Raw genomic sequence first — 15,986 nt, 5'->3', positions numbered from 1 at the left:
AATCCTTAAAAAGTAATCTACTCCTTCTACCTAATTAATAAATCCATAATCTATGAATATGCAAATGTTGTTCTTTACTAAAGTTTTTCTGCAGGTCTCCTACTTCCCTGTAAAGTCTATTCTCAGTGTCTCAGTGTCTCAGAGTCAGAACTTCACTTGTGCTGCTTAAGTAGTACTTCTTAATAGTTAGACTTAATAGTTGAATTGCCCACTGATCAACAAGAAAATGTTAATTTCACACTTCATCTATCTCCATGTGTAGGTGCAATATGAACTCCTCCTTCTTGATACTTGATAATGAGGATGTGACATGGGAAACCACTAAATCTTCAAAGAAAGTCCACTCCAACTGCACTAAAACCTGACAACATAATGGGATGTTGTCTGTATTTGGCAGAAGTTAGAGTCAGATTTAAATGAACATTCCCGTTAGGGTAATTTCTGAAGGTTTAACATAAACTCATGTCTGCCAAATGCCTCAGATCTGACCTGGTGACGTTCCTGACTGATGTCTATCGATGGCAGTTGACTGGACAGTGGCACTGGTTGAGAGGCTGAAGTACGGCAGTAGACGAGGCTCTGGGCTGAGCTGACAGTGAATGATGTGCTGCCGGTCATTCAGACACTCTGAGATTGGCGTCTCCAAAGGCTTAAGGAGCAGAAGAAGCACACTGTGGGTTAGACTAAACAAAGCCCTGTCAACCCGGCCTCTCTGGGGACTACAAAGGGCAAAGCTGCTCCTCTCAATCCACTTCAAATCCAGACCAGCGCTCGGAGCAGGCGGCAGGTAAACCACTTAAAGAGTTCAGATTATACGGTAACGCGTGTAATCGGTGCCGTATATTCTTCGAGGAAATGATGAACCGCCTGTCACTTCAGAGATGAGCTTATCTGTCACATCAGTGCTAGTTTAAAATAAAGGTTATAGCTCATTACAGTAATCTAGGCGGAAAAGGGAAATTAGAATAACAAAAGGAAATGGAACAGAAAGAACACGACTCTACATTAAATTAATCATTATGCTGTGTTTGATCCTTCTTTCCTGACTGGTTTTTGGGAAACGTAATTGAATGAACTCCCATTCAGATTGTTGACAGATCGTGATCAAGGATTTTGAGAAGACACATGGTCTCATTTATGAAATATGTCTCCCTTTACTGCTGAAACAATTCATTGATTGATTGCTGCTTTTCTCTCAATGTTATATCATTATATACGGAAAACTGTGGCGCTTTGGACAGTCGTCAAACAAAACAGGCAAATTAAAGATGTCACACTGGGCTCTGTAAATACGGGGATTATGGGATGAACTGGTTAGTCAAAAGAATAATAATGAAAATAATCATTAGTTGCAGGTTTGTTTTAACCGGGAACAGTTTTGTTGGCTCTAACCTTCGTATAATCTCAGCTGATGAGAGGAAATTATCTTCATGTTTAAAGTCTGACCAGATTTCACAATCATTTTAAAATGAAGGCTGTTTACGGAACCTCTGTACTTTTTTGGTACGGACCAAAATATGTCTGGTAGATTCATATTGTTCTCTGATCAGATAAGTCAAACCCAGTTTTAGGCTGATTTTATTTAGGCAAAGTTGTTGTATGGCTGTTTGTGTTCAGACATTTAACATTTGACAAGAGCATTGGCATCTTTTGAACAGAAAAAAAAAACATATTTCTAAAAGGTAAAGTATTGAAATCACTAATATTTGTTATCTTTACCAAAACACGGGCATCGCACTGGCATCTGTCTTATGCAAGAAGGCCATGGATAACATGATAATTATATTCTAGTCTGAGAGCCAGAAAGGTATCAGTAACTCTGAATGAATAGAGTGAAGAAACATGCATGTGGAGATAAAGGGGCTGGTTTTCATCTATGATACAGTACGTAACAGTGAACATGTAAAGGGCTGATGTTATTACATTTAAAAAAAAGAAAAAAAGGGGGGGCCTCTCTATCCAAAGTCTATTTAAAATTTCTTTAAACAAGCTCAGAGTTCAGATCGACTCATCCCGTGATTCTTGTGAGGACTGGTATTCCAAGGTCGAGCGTTTTCCTTCTCACAATATTTGTACAGTTCAGCCTTCTGGCGATTGTGTACATATCCTTATTTTGAAGCGTGCGTGTGCCACTGACAGTTAAACAAACTACAACATGTGGAATCATCCCACGTAAGAACCATGGCACCAGACTCATCCAGACAAGCTCTGTGAGAATCCAGTCTGCAGCTCGAATTCCTTTCGGTATTTGTGAGACGGCTTAATAACTGTAGAATTAAACTAATTACAAACACAAAGTTAACGGCGGCAGAGCCGGTACGTGCCAAGCTCAGGAAACCCTTAGAGCCTGGACCTCAGCCTATCGCCTGATTCCAAAAACATGCTGACAAAATAACCAGATTAAATTGAGGTAGGTTGAATAATTTATGTACACAAGTCTCATTTTGTTAACTCAGTTCTGTTTGTGGATGCAGACGGTCGCGCTACACTGCAGAGCCAACGTGAAATCAGGCCAGATAAATAAAAAAATAAGTGGAGATATGATTCTGCTCTGCAGCTGACACTAACAGCAAACGGGAGTGTGCGATGCGGTCGATTTAGATGCATTTTTTTTCTACAGGAAAAAGTAAAAAGAGGCAGGATTCCTGTTACCATGGCTTCAGCCATGAAACACTTTCGATTCCTGCCGGTGTGTGTGGATTCAAGGGCGAAGCTGTAATGAGCAGTGGCATTAATGACACTGCAAGATGTGCTCCCGCCACGGCCCTGGATTACTGCAGTTAACTGGGTTTGTAATGGGGTACTTCTGCAGGCGTGTGTCTGAGAAAGAGCTGACGAAAGAGCAGGATTCAATCATATCTAAGTGCATTACTGGAGAGCAGGGAGAGGATGAGCAGTCATTAGTGCTCATTACCGCCGTTGTACGGAGAGATCAGGTCAGGCGAAGCAGGAGAGGAGCATCATCTTTCATTTCTTTTTTTTTTTTATAAGCCACAAAATGAGCTTTGCGGTCTTCCAACAGGTTAAAAGCACAAATATTCAGCCTCGAGTTGAATTTCTGACATTTTCACTTTTTGCTTCTGCATGATGGGTTTTTCAGAAGCCGAGTTAAAAAGGGATTTCTTGCAGCAGCACATGAATTATATCTATTACCAGTGAATTGATAGTGCAGTGCGAACAACAGCGGAATGATAATAACAGTAATATTGTCACAGCCATTGTGTGTCCTCCCCCCCGACTCCCACTTTGTTTGTGAAATCGCGACGGTATGAGGGTGAGCGGCCTTTGATTCCGGGAATCAGTAAATCAGTCTGGAGGCTACAATGAGACATCTCATTTGAGGTATTTGTGTATTTTGGGTTTATTGGTCCCAAAATGCCCCCTATCCATCTCTGACCAACACAGCAGTTTTTTTTTTACTAGGGAATACACTGTTGAGAAGTTTATAGAAGAGCACTTAAGTTCACAGACGGGTTTACTGCTGGCTCCGTGCGCTTGGTGTGAAATAACAAACATTTCTCTTAAAACAGTTTCACTGCTCAATAGAAAGTGCCGAGTTCAAGGAGCCCAAATAGCAGAGGAGACGCAGAGATTGTTATCTGCACATGAAACAATTTCTCGTTCCTTGGTGTCTGTTGCACATTGTCGTTCTTGGTTAATGTGATAATGATGGTGTAAAAATGCAGCAAGCAACAAACCACAGGCTTGAATGAGACAGCTAAAGAAAGTTAGGTACGAAAAATTATATTACCAACACAGGATTATATGTGAAACAGTAAGGGCACATAAATATGGAGATTATAAAGAGATGACACTCCACCAAACAGCTGTTTGCAGTTTGAATTTTTTTTTTTATTTCTATTTTTTTAAACTCTTTTTTTATTATGAGCCAAGGATAGGTTGGCAACCTCCGGCTCTTTAGCCCTACTCCAGCAGCTTATGCTTAAGTTATTTTTGCATTCTCCATTTGATAGATGTGTAGGCATTACATACCAAATATAAAAATTGCATAATTTTGTCAACTAAAATGTACATCATACATTATGTCCTGAACTGGCGTCATTTCCTCTTCATTCTGCCCAACCTCAATAGCGGTGGCTAGTCTCCCTGGCTAGGCTCGCTATGGATTCTAAATGCAAATAAAAGAAAGTCTCTGAGGAAAACAGAGAATCATATGTTAGCTTTCGCCACCACCGCTGCTGGCTTAGCGGCGTGTTAAATATTGTTTTGGGCTTTTATTGCCGTCTAGTGACAGGAAACAGGGGGAGAGAGAGAGGGGATGACATGCAGCTGAGGGCCATAGGTGGAGCGCCAGATCCACCAGGTGAGCTACCAGGGCGCCCCCTGCCCGCATATTTGATCTGTAGTGAGAAATGAGCATTATGACGTTCAAATATATTTTGCAGCTCCAGACAGTTTTTTTTTTCTTGCTAGGCTCTTTTCATAGTAAAGGTTGTTGACCCCTGACCGAGGAGAATAAGTCGGTGTTGAGCAAGAATAAAGAAAATTGATAAGGATAATCCAGCATAAAGGGACCGTCTATAAGGGACTTGCAGTTTTCTGAAACAGCTGACTACCACTATAGCAGCATGTAAACACTTTTATTTCTCCATTACATTTTCTAGCATTGCAATCTTTTATTTTTCTTCCTTTTAAAACAGCCTGAATCGCTGTCCACACATGATTATTTCAGCAATGCAAATGGCTCTGCTGTTGTGCTCATTCATGTTATTTCTAATGGATAGAACAACTGAGCCAGTTAGGCAGGATTAAGAATGAGGACGTCATCCTTCCAGTGCCAGCGCCAGTGAAATCATCAACAGAAATGACCACAAAAACGCCAGAAAGCGTGGATGGATGGATGGATCGCCGTCGGCTCCCAGCAACAGCAACTAATTTTTTAGGCCAACATAACCAGATTCTACAGAAAACTGCCGATACGCCCACAATATCTAACTGAGTAATAAAGTGAAAACAAAAATCACAATTTATTTTTTAAAGCCACCATATGACGCACTATAGAGCTGATAGCATAGAGTCTTATTCTTGCTTCGGTGTAAGAATTGTGCTCTGTAATTAAACCTGCCTACTAAACTTTTCAAATTTCAAAGGTTGTTCACAAAAATTGCAGAAATACGACACAGGTCACAGGTCAAAAGTTTGTTTCATTTTCAAAGAGAAAACCTTTGCATGGTTTTACTGCAGGTCTAATATTTCTCTGCTGTTTCTTGAGGGGTATTAGTATGATTTAGTCTAATCCAAATAATCACTCAAGGTAAAGCTGTGCTCCAAGAAAAGCACTTGGATGGTGCCAGCGCAAATCATGCTATTTATCATTCCTTGGTAAACATGTCTCTGCATTACATGCATTTTTAACCAACACCCTTATTTTCTGCATGCTTTACACCCTCTGCCATTTAAATAAGACACTTAGCATATCAGCACGTACTTTGGTTTTAAGAGTATGGTTAAGCAAAAAAAACAAAAGAAGAAAGAAATCATCCAGGAGGGGTAATGATATAATTTGAGGTGCTGAAAGTTTAGTCGGACACACCTAGTGCACCTACACTATCATGGAGAAAATATACTGACTTTTTCATGGTTGGTTTCATGGTCTTAAAAACACACTGTAGGACAAGTTTTGCTCTTCTGAGGAGGAAATGATGCATGCTGCACTTTGGCTTATCAAGAAAGAGGAGGAGGACTGTCCTCCGATGACAAAAGAGCAGAAAGCCGAGAGAGAAAGCACAGATTCTTCCTCTCAGTATCCAAAAAGAAACGCTTCACCTACTTTACGTTCAGCCGTTCATGCTGCTTTGTTTCAAGCTGCTTGGCTGACTGCGGGTCTGGCCTGCTGATTGCAGTGATAGACATGGAGGAATCTGGCGCTGGCTGCCAGAAACCACAGAAGAGAAAAAAGAAAAAAAGAAGGAGAGGACCCTCAGTCTGCCGTCGGTCTGTGCCGGTAAGGAGAGGTAAACACAAGTAGTGCCTCCTTGGTATGCAGGGCTTATGTTGGCCCAGAGAGGAGCTGCGACTCGGAGGAGGTGCCAGTCTGTGGTATGCACGGTAGAAAACACAATTATTTTTAATGAACGCAAAGCAAAAGAAAACATAAATAAAACAAAACAAATAGCTGGCATTACCGTGCAGCATTACTGTTATGCAATCAAATCCATACCAGCACAGACAAGCAGCCTTTTAAATTTAGAAATGCATTCACTGTAAGTGTACTGTAAAGAGGTGGTCGTCTTAATTGCAGTGTATCTGCCTCTCACTGTTTTTTGGAAACCACTAACAGAAACTTTTGTACTGCTTTCTTTCTCAAAAGCCTCTGACAAAAACTACACACTCTTAAAAAGGAACCAACCTCACAGGACAGAGCAGTGTGTGAATGATAAAGTCAAAATAAGCACCTTTCCAGCCTGATTGAGGTCTCCAAATTGCATTTTACAAGACAGCTTCTACCATCATTGTTAGACTATATTTTCTTATTGTGTAAGATCCACACTGAGTTGGCTACATTTAAAAAGCCATCTTTTGCTCTCAGTTTTAGCTCCTGTGTCCATATTAAGCAGGTGTTTTTCACACCCAAGAACTGAGCTTTCTGAAAATTATCTCCAACTCCTGCCTCATGTTTTTAGTGCAGATAAGGAAAACTGGGCTGGTGTAAGCATGATTGGAGGCTGTGCTTAACGTTTCTGTTGCATCTAATCTTCTACATACATACATACATACATACATTTAAATAAAGCCAGTCATGCATTTAAGGTTTTTTTTTAAAACTGTATTTGTGATTATTTTATTAGACAACTTAGAAATTGTGAAAGATGATTTGATTGAGTCCCTGGTTAAGTATTTATGACCTGAGATCAAATCACTATTTCCTGTCTATTAAAAGGTCAGAGTGTAAATGGAAGATAATATTATATTATATATAATATACAAGTATGCTTTCACTAGTGTGTAATCACCTGAAAATAAGAGTTTTGTGTTTTTGTTACCTTAGAATGAACCGTTTTTATCTACACAGAGAGGGGGTCCTCTAAGAGTGGCGGAGTCCGACATGTTGAAGCACCATGTTTTCTACAGTTGCCCAGAATGGACAAACAAACACTGGCTCTAGATTTTCCCGCAAGTCTCGCAGCCACAGTATTTTCTACACACTTTGAAGGCTGGGTTTCAATCTGCAACTTCACTGTTGGATCCCACTGAATCCTACGCACTGGTCCTTTAAGTGTTTGGACAGAACATGAAATGAGAACTAACTGTCAGTTTGACTGTGTTAAAGCACAGAATAGTTGATCAGACAACAAGAGGAAACAGAAGGAAGGTTTAACAAGCTGACACTATCTGACTACTGATCATATTTAGACTGTCTGTCTAATTGCTAATCACATGTTAGCTGTGCACAGTTTTTGCCATCCTAAAGAGAACAAAGAAGAGATTGAATCATTCTGGTTGTTCGGGAGTGTCAATGAGTACGGAGATCTCTACAAAAACCAATTGAGAACACTAGTTTGAATGATTGTTGTTTTAAAACTCAGACATTATCTTTAAAGTCACCGTGATCCAAAACGTCCAGTCTAAATAGCCTCAGGCGGACATTCATAGCAGGTGAGTGGCTGAGACAATATTGTGCGTTCGTAAAAGAGGCCATTCATTAAGCAGGTACAAAATACTGGCACTGTAGCACATCTGTCTGCCAAGAATGAGGATGGAAAAACTGTTTCAGAGACAAATATCAAAATCTTAGAGGTTTGAGGTTTTTCCGATTGACTAAAATCTTTATTGAGATGTACGTACAGAAGTGTGAATGACAGCTCATAAAGTCGTGTGGTTCTTTGTTTGATACTTTGCAAAAAATGAGAAGCATAAAGTAGAATCTATAGTTGTGTTTAAGTGCGAGCGGTTTTAAAGAAAGCATGACCTTCTTGTAGTTTCCTTAATGCACACATAGATCATATCTAAATTACACCGCCTGAAGACAACTCCCTCTTTTATAGGAAACCACTCATCTGAATAACCACTTAAGCTCAGTGCAGTTTGATGAATTATCATTCAGTGAGGTTGAATTACCTCCAAATGTTCAGTGTTTGATTTACTCGACTGAAGACTGGCGAGAGAAATACAGCTGTGCTACAGTTACTAATGTTGACATCCAGCTGGTTGACTGCAAGAAAACGGCATTATGTAACTTGTGCAGCCTGAAGATGAATGTCAGGGAGGCACCAGAACATTATCAACTGGTATCTAGCCAAGTTTTTCTCTTTTTATTGCGTTCAATACAGACTGGCTGAATGTATTAATTGCTCTTGGTGCGAGAGAGGTTGAAAGTTTTCTAGTTCAGATTTTTTTTAACCCTGAAGAACTGAGCCAAAAATGTCTACAATGAAAACTTTTTTATAACACTACAGTTTATATTTTTATAACTGGAAACTTAAGAGTGACAGAAAGCATGTAGTTGAACTTTTTCATGTAGTCAAAAGAGTACATAGACAGAGCTGCTGTTAAAAGTACTTTATATGAATGTAAATGACTGATGCATCTGTATTGAACAATCTGACATCTAATGCTTTGTCATATATTTGTTTCCTTATCCTTTATTTAGATATTTTCCTAATATATTAGGAATATTTCATTCAGATCTTCATTTAATACTGATGCATTAAGCACGTTTGCAGTCCTCAAACTATGACCTCAAAAAATGTTTTGTATCGGTACAAAAACTTTTCTTTGGATAAAAAGTGAATCAGAGATTTTAACTGTTGAGCTTCTGCTGAATTATGGGAAGTGCTGTTAGACATTGCACTGAACAGTTCACTGATCTCTTGATCAACTATACAGCTACTAGAAGAGACAAATTATTTAGATTAATACAAAGCACAAACAAAGAGGGAGGATTTTTCATTCTTACGAAAAAGACAATCCAACAATCCCACCTCACACAACGATTATCCAGGTGATAAAGAAGGCAAGATTTGAACCTCTGAGCTATTACAGATACATCTATACTCCCACCACTTGTGTGTACAACTGAGTGTGAACACCATGAATTTCTTTGAGGACAGACCATAGACTGTGTAAAATATGGACGTAGTCTCCATGCTGTCACCCACAGGTTTCTGAAGAGCCGTTTGTGAAGCTCTGAGTGGTCGCCCATCTTGGCGGTCCTGACTCTGCCAGCTAATCCAGAAATTGGCAAAGACGTGGAGCTGAGGGTGGAGCTGAATGAAGCCTGGTTGCTGAAACCAGCTGCCTGTAACAGCACCCACCTGTCACTCAAAGCAGCCACTCTCTTAACTCTAATTTATAAAGGGCGTGTTAAATAAAAATGTACTCCCTGTACAGTTGTCATGAACATATTGCAAGCTATAGAGGTGAAAACCAGTTTTTGTACCAGTTTTAATAATAGGATCTTATGGAAATTGATTTGCTTTTGGAGCCAGCCTCAAGTGGCCATTTGAGGAACTGCAGTTTTTGGCTAGGTTTCATTTGCCAGCTTGGTCTCCCCCTCTCTCTGAATAGCTATAAATACTTGTGCCTTCAGATGTGGTCAGACAACACATTGCATGTGCCCCTGGTAGCCATCAACAACAGAGAAATGTATACTGTATTCATGACAAACTTGCCCTACTACTTGAGATGTTAACTGATGTACTTACACCGTGACACTTGAGGTTTGGATCCAGGAATGTCAGCCATCAGAGTGTCCCGACTTCACAGGAAATAACTGCATTTTCTTTCGTTCTGTGGCAGAGAAAAAAAAAACAACCCAGAAATTCAAGCAGTGAAATGGTACCTTCAGTTTTCCCCTGTCTATGAAATGGGCTCACGTTGAGCTTTCATGTGAATCTGCATGCATAATGGAGCAGAGGGCCTTCCACCAAAATGCAGCTGATTAGCACAGCAGAGTGTACGAAAAGAAGAAAACACATAAAAGCCTATTCAGGGTCAAGGATTCCCTGGAGTCCACCAATATCTCTAATAGTAATCTATTAAAAAAAAAATCACAACAAAAAACACGTTGAAAAATAGGTTTCCAAGCAGAGCCATTATTTTGTTACCTCTGGCAGACAGCGAGGCACCTGGGAAATCTGAGCTGACGTTAAGGGGGAGCAGCAGTCCAGCAGAAAAACTATATCACTTTCTTAAGCTAATTAGCCCTGTATATTACCAATCAAAAGAACCTCACTCTGAAACACAACGGCCGGCCAAGAAATATATTTGTCTTCCATTTGTGAAAGACTGGCAGTGGAAAGACTCCAGGACTGAATATTATTCACCCAAGACATTCCAGGGGATAAAATGTTGCATTAAAGAGGGATCTAAGCGTCTGATTTTTGTCACTGCTACCACTGTTATTCCCAAACAAACGGATGAGAGCTTTGTTGAAACTAGAGTTCACCATTTCAGATCCAATCACTCAGTTAACATATAACATCGCTACTGGAGAGAAACCTCTGTTACATTAATAATTAACTCGCTGACTTCTCTAAAATGAAAACGTAGTTTCTGACAACATCTTCCTTTCTAAATTGTTTAGTCACATTTTCTATATGTGATAGGATCTACAATGTCTACCAATAGGATACATGCTGTTAGAGTCTCAGCAATATAATTATATATCTTAGCCAAATTATATCATACTTTGTATTTTTCACTTTATTTTGAAGGTTTCTCTTAACAACAACAAATATTACTGAATGCAAAGAGGTATGTCTGAGCACTGTCTTTATATTATCATAAAACATTTAAATCATCTAATATAGAGAAACTTCTTTTATTTCAGTAAATTGTCTACAGGTTGTTTGCCCCCATCGATGTTTGTTGTATCCAATTTAATGATGTAATGTTCAGTTTTTTCCTTCAGTTTCCTGTTCATATATTGTAATACCTTTTCCTGCTAATATTATAGCATGGACTTTGTTAATGGTAAATCTTTTTCAATAGCAGAGCCCTTACATCATTTCTCAATTCTTCTCTATTGTCTATCTCTCTATCATGTACCTGCAGACTTGTCACTTGTGTCAGACAGAACATATTGTGTTGAGGTTCTGATCTACTGTAGCTTGTACTGAACCTCATTTGTACGTCAGTTTGGACAAAAGAATCTGCCTACAGAATAAATGTAAATATCGCAGAAAAATAAATGTGGAAACTGTCGATGATATTTAGATGCACTGAAGAGTTTGAGATTGGTTTAATCCTTCAGAGTACAGCCGACTCTTCTCACTACAGTACAGTATGGGCCAGACAGTCAATGCACAACTTCCACCAGCAGAGGGCGTAAAAACATCAAAGTTCTGTCTGAGCTGCCAGCAGGTTAAAACTCTGGTGCAAATGCATCCTCACTCAGCTTTATAGTGTATCTAAAGCCACTGAGCAGATATTTACTGGAACAATCTTCACAATGCATCCATAAGCACGAGTCATACGCTGCCTCTGACTGACACACATAAACCCAAATTCTCTCCTTCTACATGTCCAAATTGTACACGAATAATGTACTTGTAGGAAACCAATAAGCTGTTTGTAAAATGTAACAGACCTGATCTGTATTTGTGTGTAAGCAGTTCCTAAGTGGTTCCCATTCTTTTAAAGAAATCATTTTCCAGGACTTACACTTTCACGACAATAAAAGACAATAGTTGCTCACAATAGTGGTCAAGGTATTAGGTTACCAGGCTTAAATACAATTACAGTTTCCCAGGACAATATAGATTATTTCCAGGATATTTGGTCATTTTAACCAATTTCCAGGTGCTTCCATGTCTGGAAAACTAGTCTCTAAATTTTCAGGTTTTTCCAGGTATTCCAGGTATTCCAGGACTCATGAGAACCCTGAGTTTGTGGAATACTGCAGTATAGTATGTACTGTAAAATATTATATTCCAAAAAGCGTATATTAAAAAGGATGTTTTCCCAATGTGAGGTTGATTTTGCATGTTAAAGACAAATACTTGGCCTAGTCTTCATCATCATCATCAATCACCCACCTAATCGTCTGTGCAATCTAAATCCTTAACATAATCTATGCAGGCTTGATACAAGTTGAGGATTTGGTTTTGTATATGTTAAACTACAACTTTAAAAATAGGTCCAGTGTCAACATCGAGGAGGATATATGTTTATGGCAGTGCATGGGGAGTTTTGTTCTAATTCATAGGTATCTTTTCAGTGTATAATCACCTTAAAATAAGAATCATTGTGAGGTTTTATTTTATATCTACAGTCTGCCCCTGGATAAATCCAACAGTGGCTCTAGAACGGGTCATTTGTGTTTTTTTGCAATCTGCAACCACACCGCTAGATGCCACTAAATCTAACACACTAGTCCTTTAAGTTGGCTTTGATAGCACTCAATCTCCCTTGAAACACAACATTTTGATCTGGAACAGTAAAAGATGCAGTCGCTCCATCAGTGCAGACAGACATTAACCCTAACCCACCAAAACCCTCAGTACACCACCAGCAGAGTGACCTCATAGGAAACAACGACCAGCGTCTTCCTTCAGGAAACATCTGGGCCAACACTTCAGTTTGATCCGCAGAGTCAAAAAAACAGGGCAGTGGTGGGAGGGCGTGTCCCAGTGTGGGGGGACGGCGAGGGATAAAGGTCTCTGGCCTGGTTCCACTTTTAACTCTGGTAAAGGAGTAATCAGGAGGATTATAGGGGCAACAAGGAAATGACCCTGTAATTCATTGTTTGCACTGAGAACTCCTCCGAGGCAGAAAGACGTGGGTTTGCACTGTATGTCTTTAATTTAAAATCCTCCACCTCTGATGGACATGTGTGTGATCAATCAATACTTGAACCTGCTGAACTTGAACTGATTTTAGGTTTTCATTGTCATCCAATTCTAAAAGTATAATCTCTGAATTGATTATTAACATTGTTGAAAATACATTTTGACTCACGTCTTTATTATTTAGACACAAATGTGAGGATTTTTCCCATTTTATATGCTTCGGGGAAACTGATTCAAAATTGTATCATTAAGCAGCTGAAATACTGATTATACGAACTGACTTTAAGTGTCGTATACCTTGGAAACAGTGTTCAGTGTTGTTACCTTGTGGGTTCGTTTAAAGCTCGTCAGGCCTCTTCCAGAAATAAAATGTTGATATTCAGCTCTGTGACTCTATAGGACTCTCTCTGATAGTACTGTCTCTGCATCACTGTCTGCTGTTCCCATTACTCATACCTGCACTGTATATCTGTATATTACATCCGTATGATACTGTTCATACTGTATTCACGTTAGTGTCTAACCCTTGCTGCTGAAGGTCTTCCCTGTCAGCTTTACCCCGTTGAGCTCTGGGAGGAGCAACGGGGCACACCTGTGCTGTCTGGAGACACAGGTGAACTCAATCTGCCTCTAATCAGCACTCTTATAACCAGGAGGAGAAAGCGCTGCTGCTCCCTTGTACAAGTGAGTTATCCTTTGTTTGCTAATGCCACACCTAGTTTAGTTCTACGTTTGACTAATCCCAGTGTTTAACTGACGTATTGTTTAAATATCACTCTTTAGAGTGAGATAATTGGGAATAGTTGAGGTTGTTGATTTACGCCACAGATACTTCTGTTTGTGGAATTAATACAGACCCACCACTAGATTAAATTTAAAGGAAATTTTTGTCAGAATAATGTTCCTGTTCAATCTAAAATGTTATATTATCTTAACAAAATGTAGCAAGTTACTCCATTAAAAAAACCTTTAGAAATGGCCGTGATAGGGATTTTAGTCCAGCTGGACCAGTTTTACACATCTGTCTGTCCTCTTGTGATTACCGCACTGACACAGTCCTGCTGCTTTTAGAGCTAGCCTGCATTAGCAGACCAAACCGTATTTCCTCATAGACCGTTTGTTTGTTTGTTTTTTGTGGACTTTTTTGTCTCTAGCTAAAGAGTAACAGGTAGCTAGCGTGCCACAAAGTTAGACATAATCAGTGGTAAGGATGCTAGCTTGCTACAGTTTTAACAGCTGGCTAATTTCCTGACTCTATAAATGAATCCTACCCAACCCATATAATACTCCATCTACTGTCTACGAACATTTCATTCTCAGCTGCAGCAGCGCCTCCTGCTGGCCAGGATGGGTGTCTTGGCAAGAAAAGCAGTGGCATTCATTGTGACTGTAAGGACCCCATGCAGGTAAAGGGGGCTGTCTTTAAATGTGCCTGTGCGGGATTTCACCTGTTAATAACTAGCCTGGAGTTTTCAGATATTTGAGTTTAAAAAACATTCATGTTGAACATTCAGTGTCTATTTTAAGAGGTTTGTGCCTGAGCAGTTATATTCAAGGTATTTTAAAGTTAAAATGTGTAATTATTTTGGTAAATCAGGGAATATAAAAATACTTTAAACAAACTGAACATTATAACCTTCATGATGGAGCATTACTGTTGTATTACACTGTATTAGTTTATAGGTGTACCTAGACTGTATCAATGTCAGTGTCAACCAGTACATTGATTAGTAGTGATTAGTGTTTGCAGTGGTTACCATGGTAGCCCTTTTTAAGATGATCATTGTACTTGTAAGTGATAGATGTGGGCATAGAAAATGCAATAGACAGTCCTAAATTTCAAATAAAGGTTTATTCATTTCAATAACACAGCAGTATTACACAGTAATAGGCTTTTAATGATCAGATGAAACCACATTCACCCACGCATCAACAGGAGCTCTGAAGTACTGAGGTGCAGCCTAAATCAATACAGTATGACCTCAGATACTGTATGCGTCTTTGACCATTATACACCCATAATAAATCTTTGCATACGTAAATACCCCATGAAAACGAATCACAAGAAACCCAACAGGCAGCATTCCTCGAAAAGTACCTATTTGTCATTTTTGCTCCATTATAACAAATGAGAGACTTCCAGTAAACTGAAACGGACAGTGGAGGATTGGAGTGTGACCAAACATACAATAAATCAATTTATATTGCATCTGTCATATATAAAATGTGATGGTAAACAAACAAGTGATGAAATCTTGTGCAAGAAGCTGCAATTTTAACCACACAGGGCTGACAAGGTGATACTACACTACAATCGGAGGATTTTCTCTGAACCACATCCTGGAGGGACTGGAGCTTACAGTGATTGCACAGAAAAGACAATACAGTATTAGTTAATACAGCACAATGGAACAGAATTGATTTCACGCCAGCCCATTAATGAGGGTGGCAGGTCATGCACATCATGCCTGAGTCAACAGCATGCTACAGCGACAAGTAGCCATGCCTCATTCACCCAATAACAGAAAAGTCAAATTTGATTGTACATTAAAAAAAACTCCCAAAAACAGAACAGGAAAAGTAAAAGTGAGCCCTTGTGCGTGAGCCGTTGTCCCGTGAGCCGTTGTCCCGTCAGCTGCATTCATTTCTTCTGGCAGTAGTTGCTGTAATTGCTGCAGGCCTTCTGCATGTCCGTTAAGAAACCTGGAACTCCGCTCTGCACAAGAACAAACACACGAAGAAAAGCGCATGTCAGTGAGCGTCACGAACACATGTGCCAAGAGGACCCACCCAGGAGGGGCAACGAGGAGAGCAGCTGTTGACATCATCCCGCAACACATCTGCAAACAATAATGAGAGAAAACCAGCAAGCAGGCGGAGGGATGGAGCTCTCCGAGGCCTGTGAGTGAACCCTTTTAACACCCTCTTTAAAAGACCTCATCAGAGACCTGTGAGTAGGTCGACAGCGAACATGTCCTCATGACTTCCACATGATAGTTTGAATATTCCTTTTAAGATATTCCTTTTAATATTAGCTCATTTAAGTCTGCATACATAATACGTCCAAATATTTGGAACAAATGTTTCTGTCACTTTTAGACTTTGTGCTATTTAAAGGCTTTTCTTTTTTAACAAGGTTGTCCTCTAACCCTGAACAACAACAGAACCATTAAGTGCTGTTTATCTTTTGGAACAGATACTCTTCGACAAGGACGTGCACAAGGCCGAGCTAAA

General features: G+C 39.6%; 1 protein-coding gene across 3 annotated transcripts in view; it reads right to left on the bottom strand.

The window, feature by feature from the left end:
* Positions 1–14,591: 14,591 nt before the first annotated feature.
* The window catches only part of pctp (phosphatidylcholine transfer protein), a 6,536-nt gene continuing 5,141 nt past the window's right edge, over positions 14,592–15,986 (bottom strand). For 2 of the 3 annotated variants that reach the window (XM_035655630.1, XM_035655632.1), the window contains one exon: positions 14,592–15,468. In XM_035655630.1, the coding sequence (XP_035511523.1) occupies positions 15,260–15,468 (209 nt within the window). In that variant the 3' untranslated portion in view covers positions 14,592–15,259. The remainder of the gene's footprint in view (positions 15,469–15,986) is intronic. The other variant, XM_035655631.1, reaches the window with a different exon arrangement.

This window comes from Morone saxatilis, unplaced genomic scaffold (assembly GCF_004916995.1).
Source record: "Morone saxatilis isolate NCDOM2014 unplaced genomic scaffold, NCSU_SB_2.0 Contig14, whole genome shotgun sequence".
Lineage (NCBI taxonomy): Eukaryota > Metazoa > Chordata > Actinopteri > Moronidae > Morone > Morone saxatilis.
The sequence above is the reverse complement of the archived record's forward strand: the minus strand, read 5'-3'. Positions and strand labels throughout refer to the sequence as shown.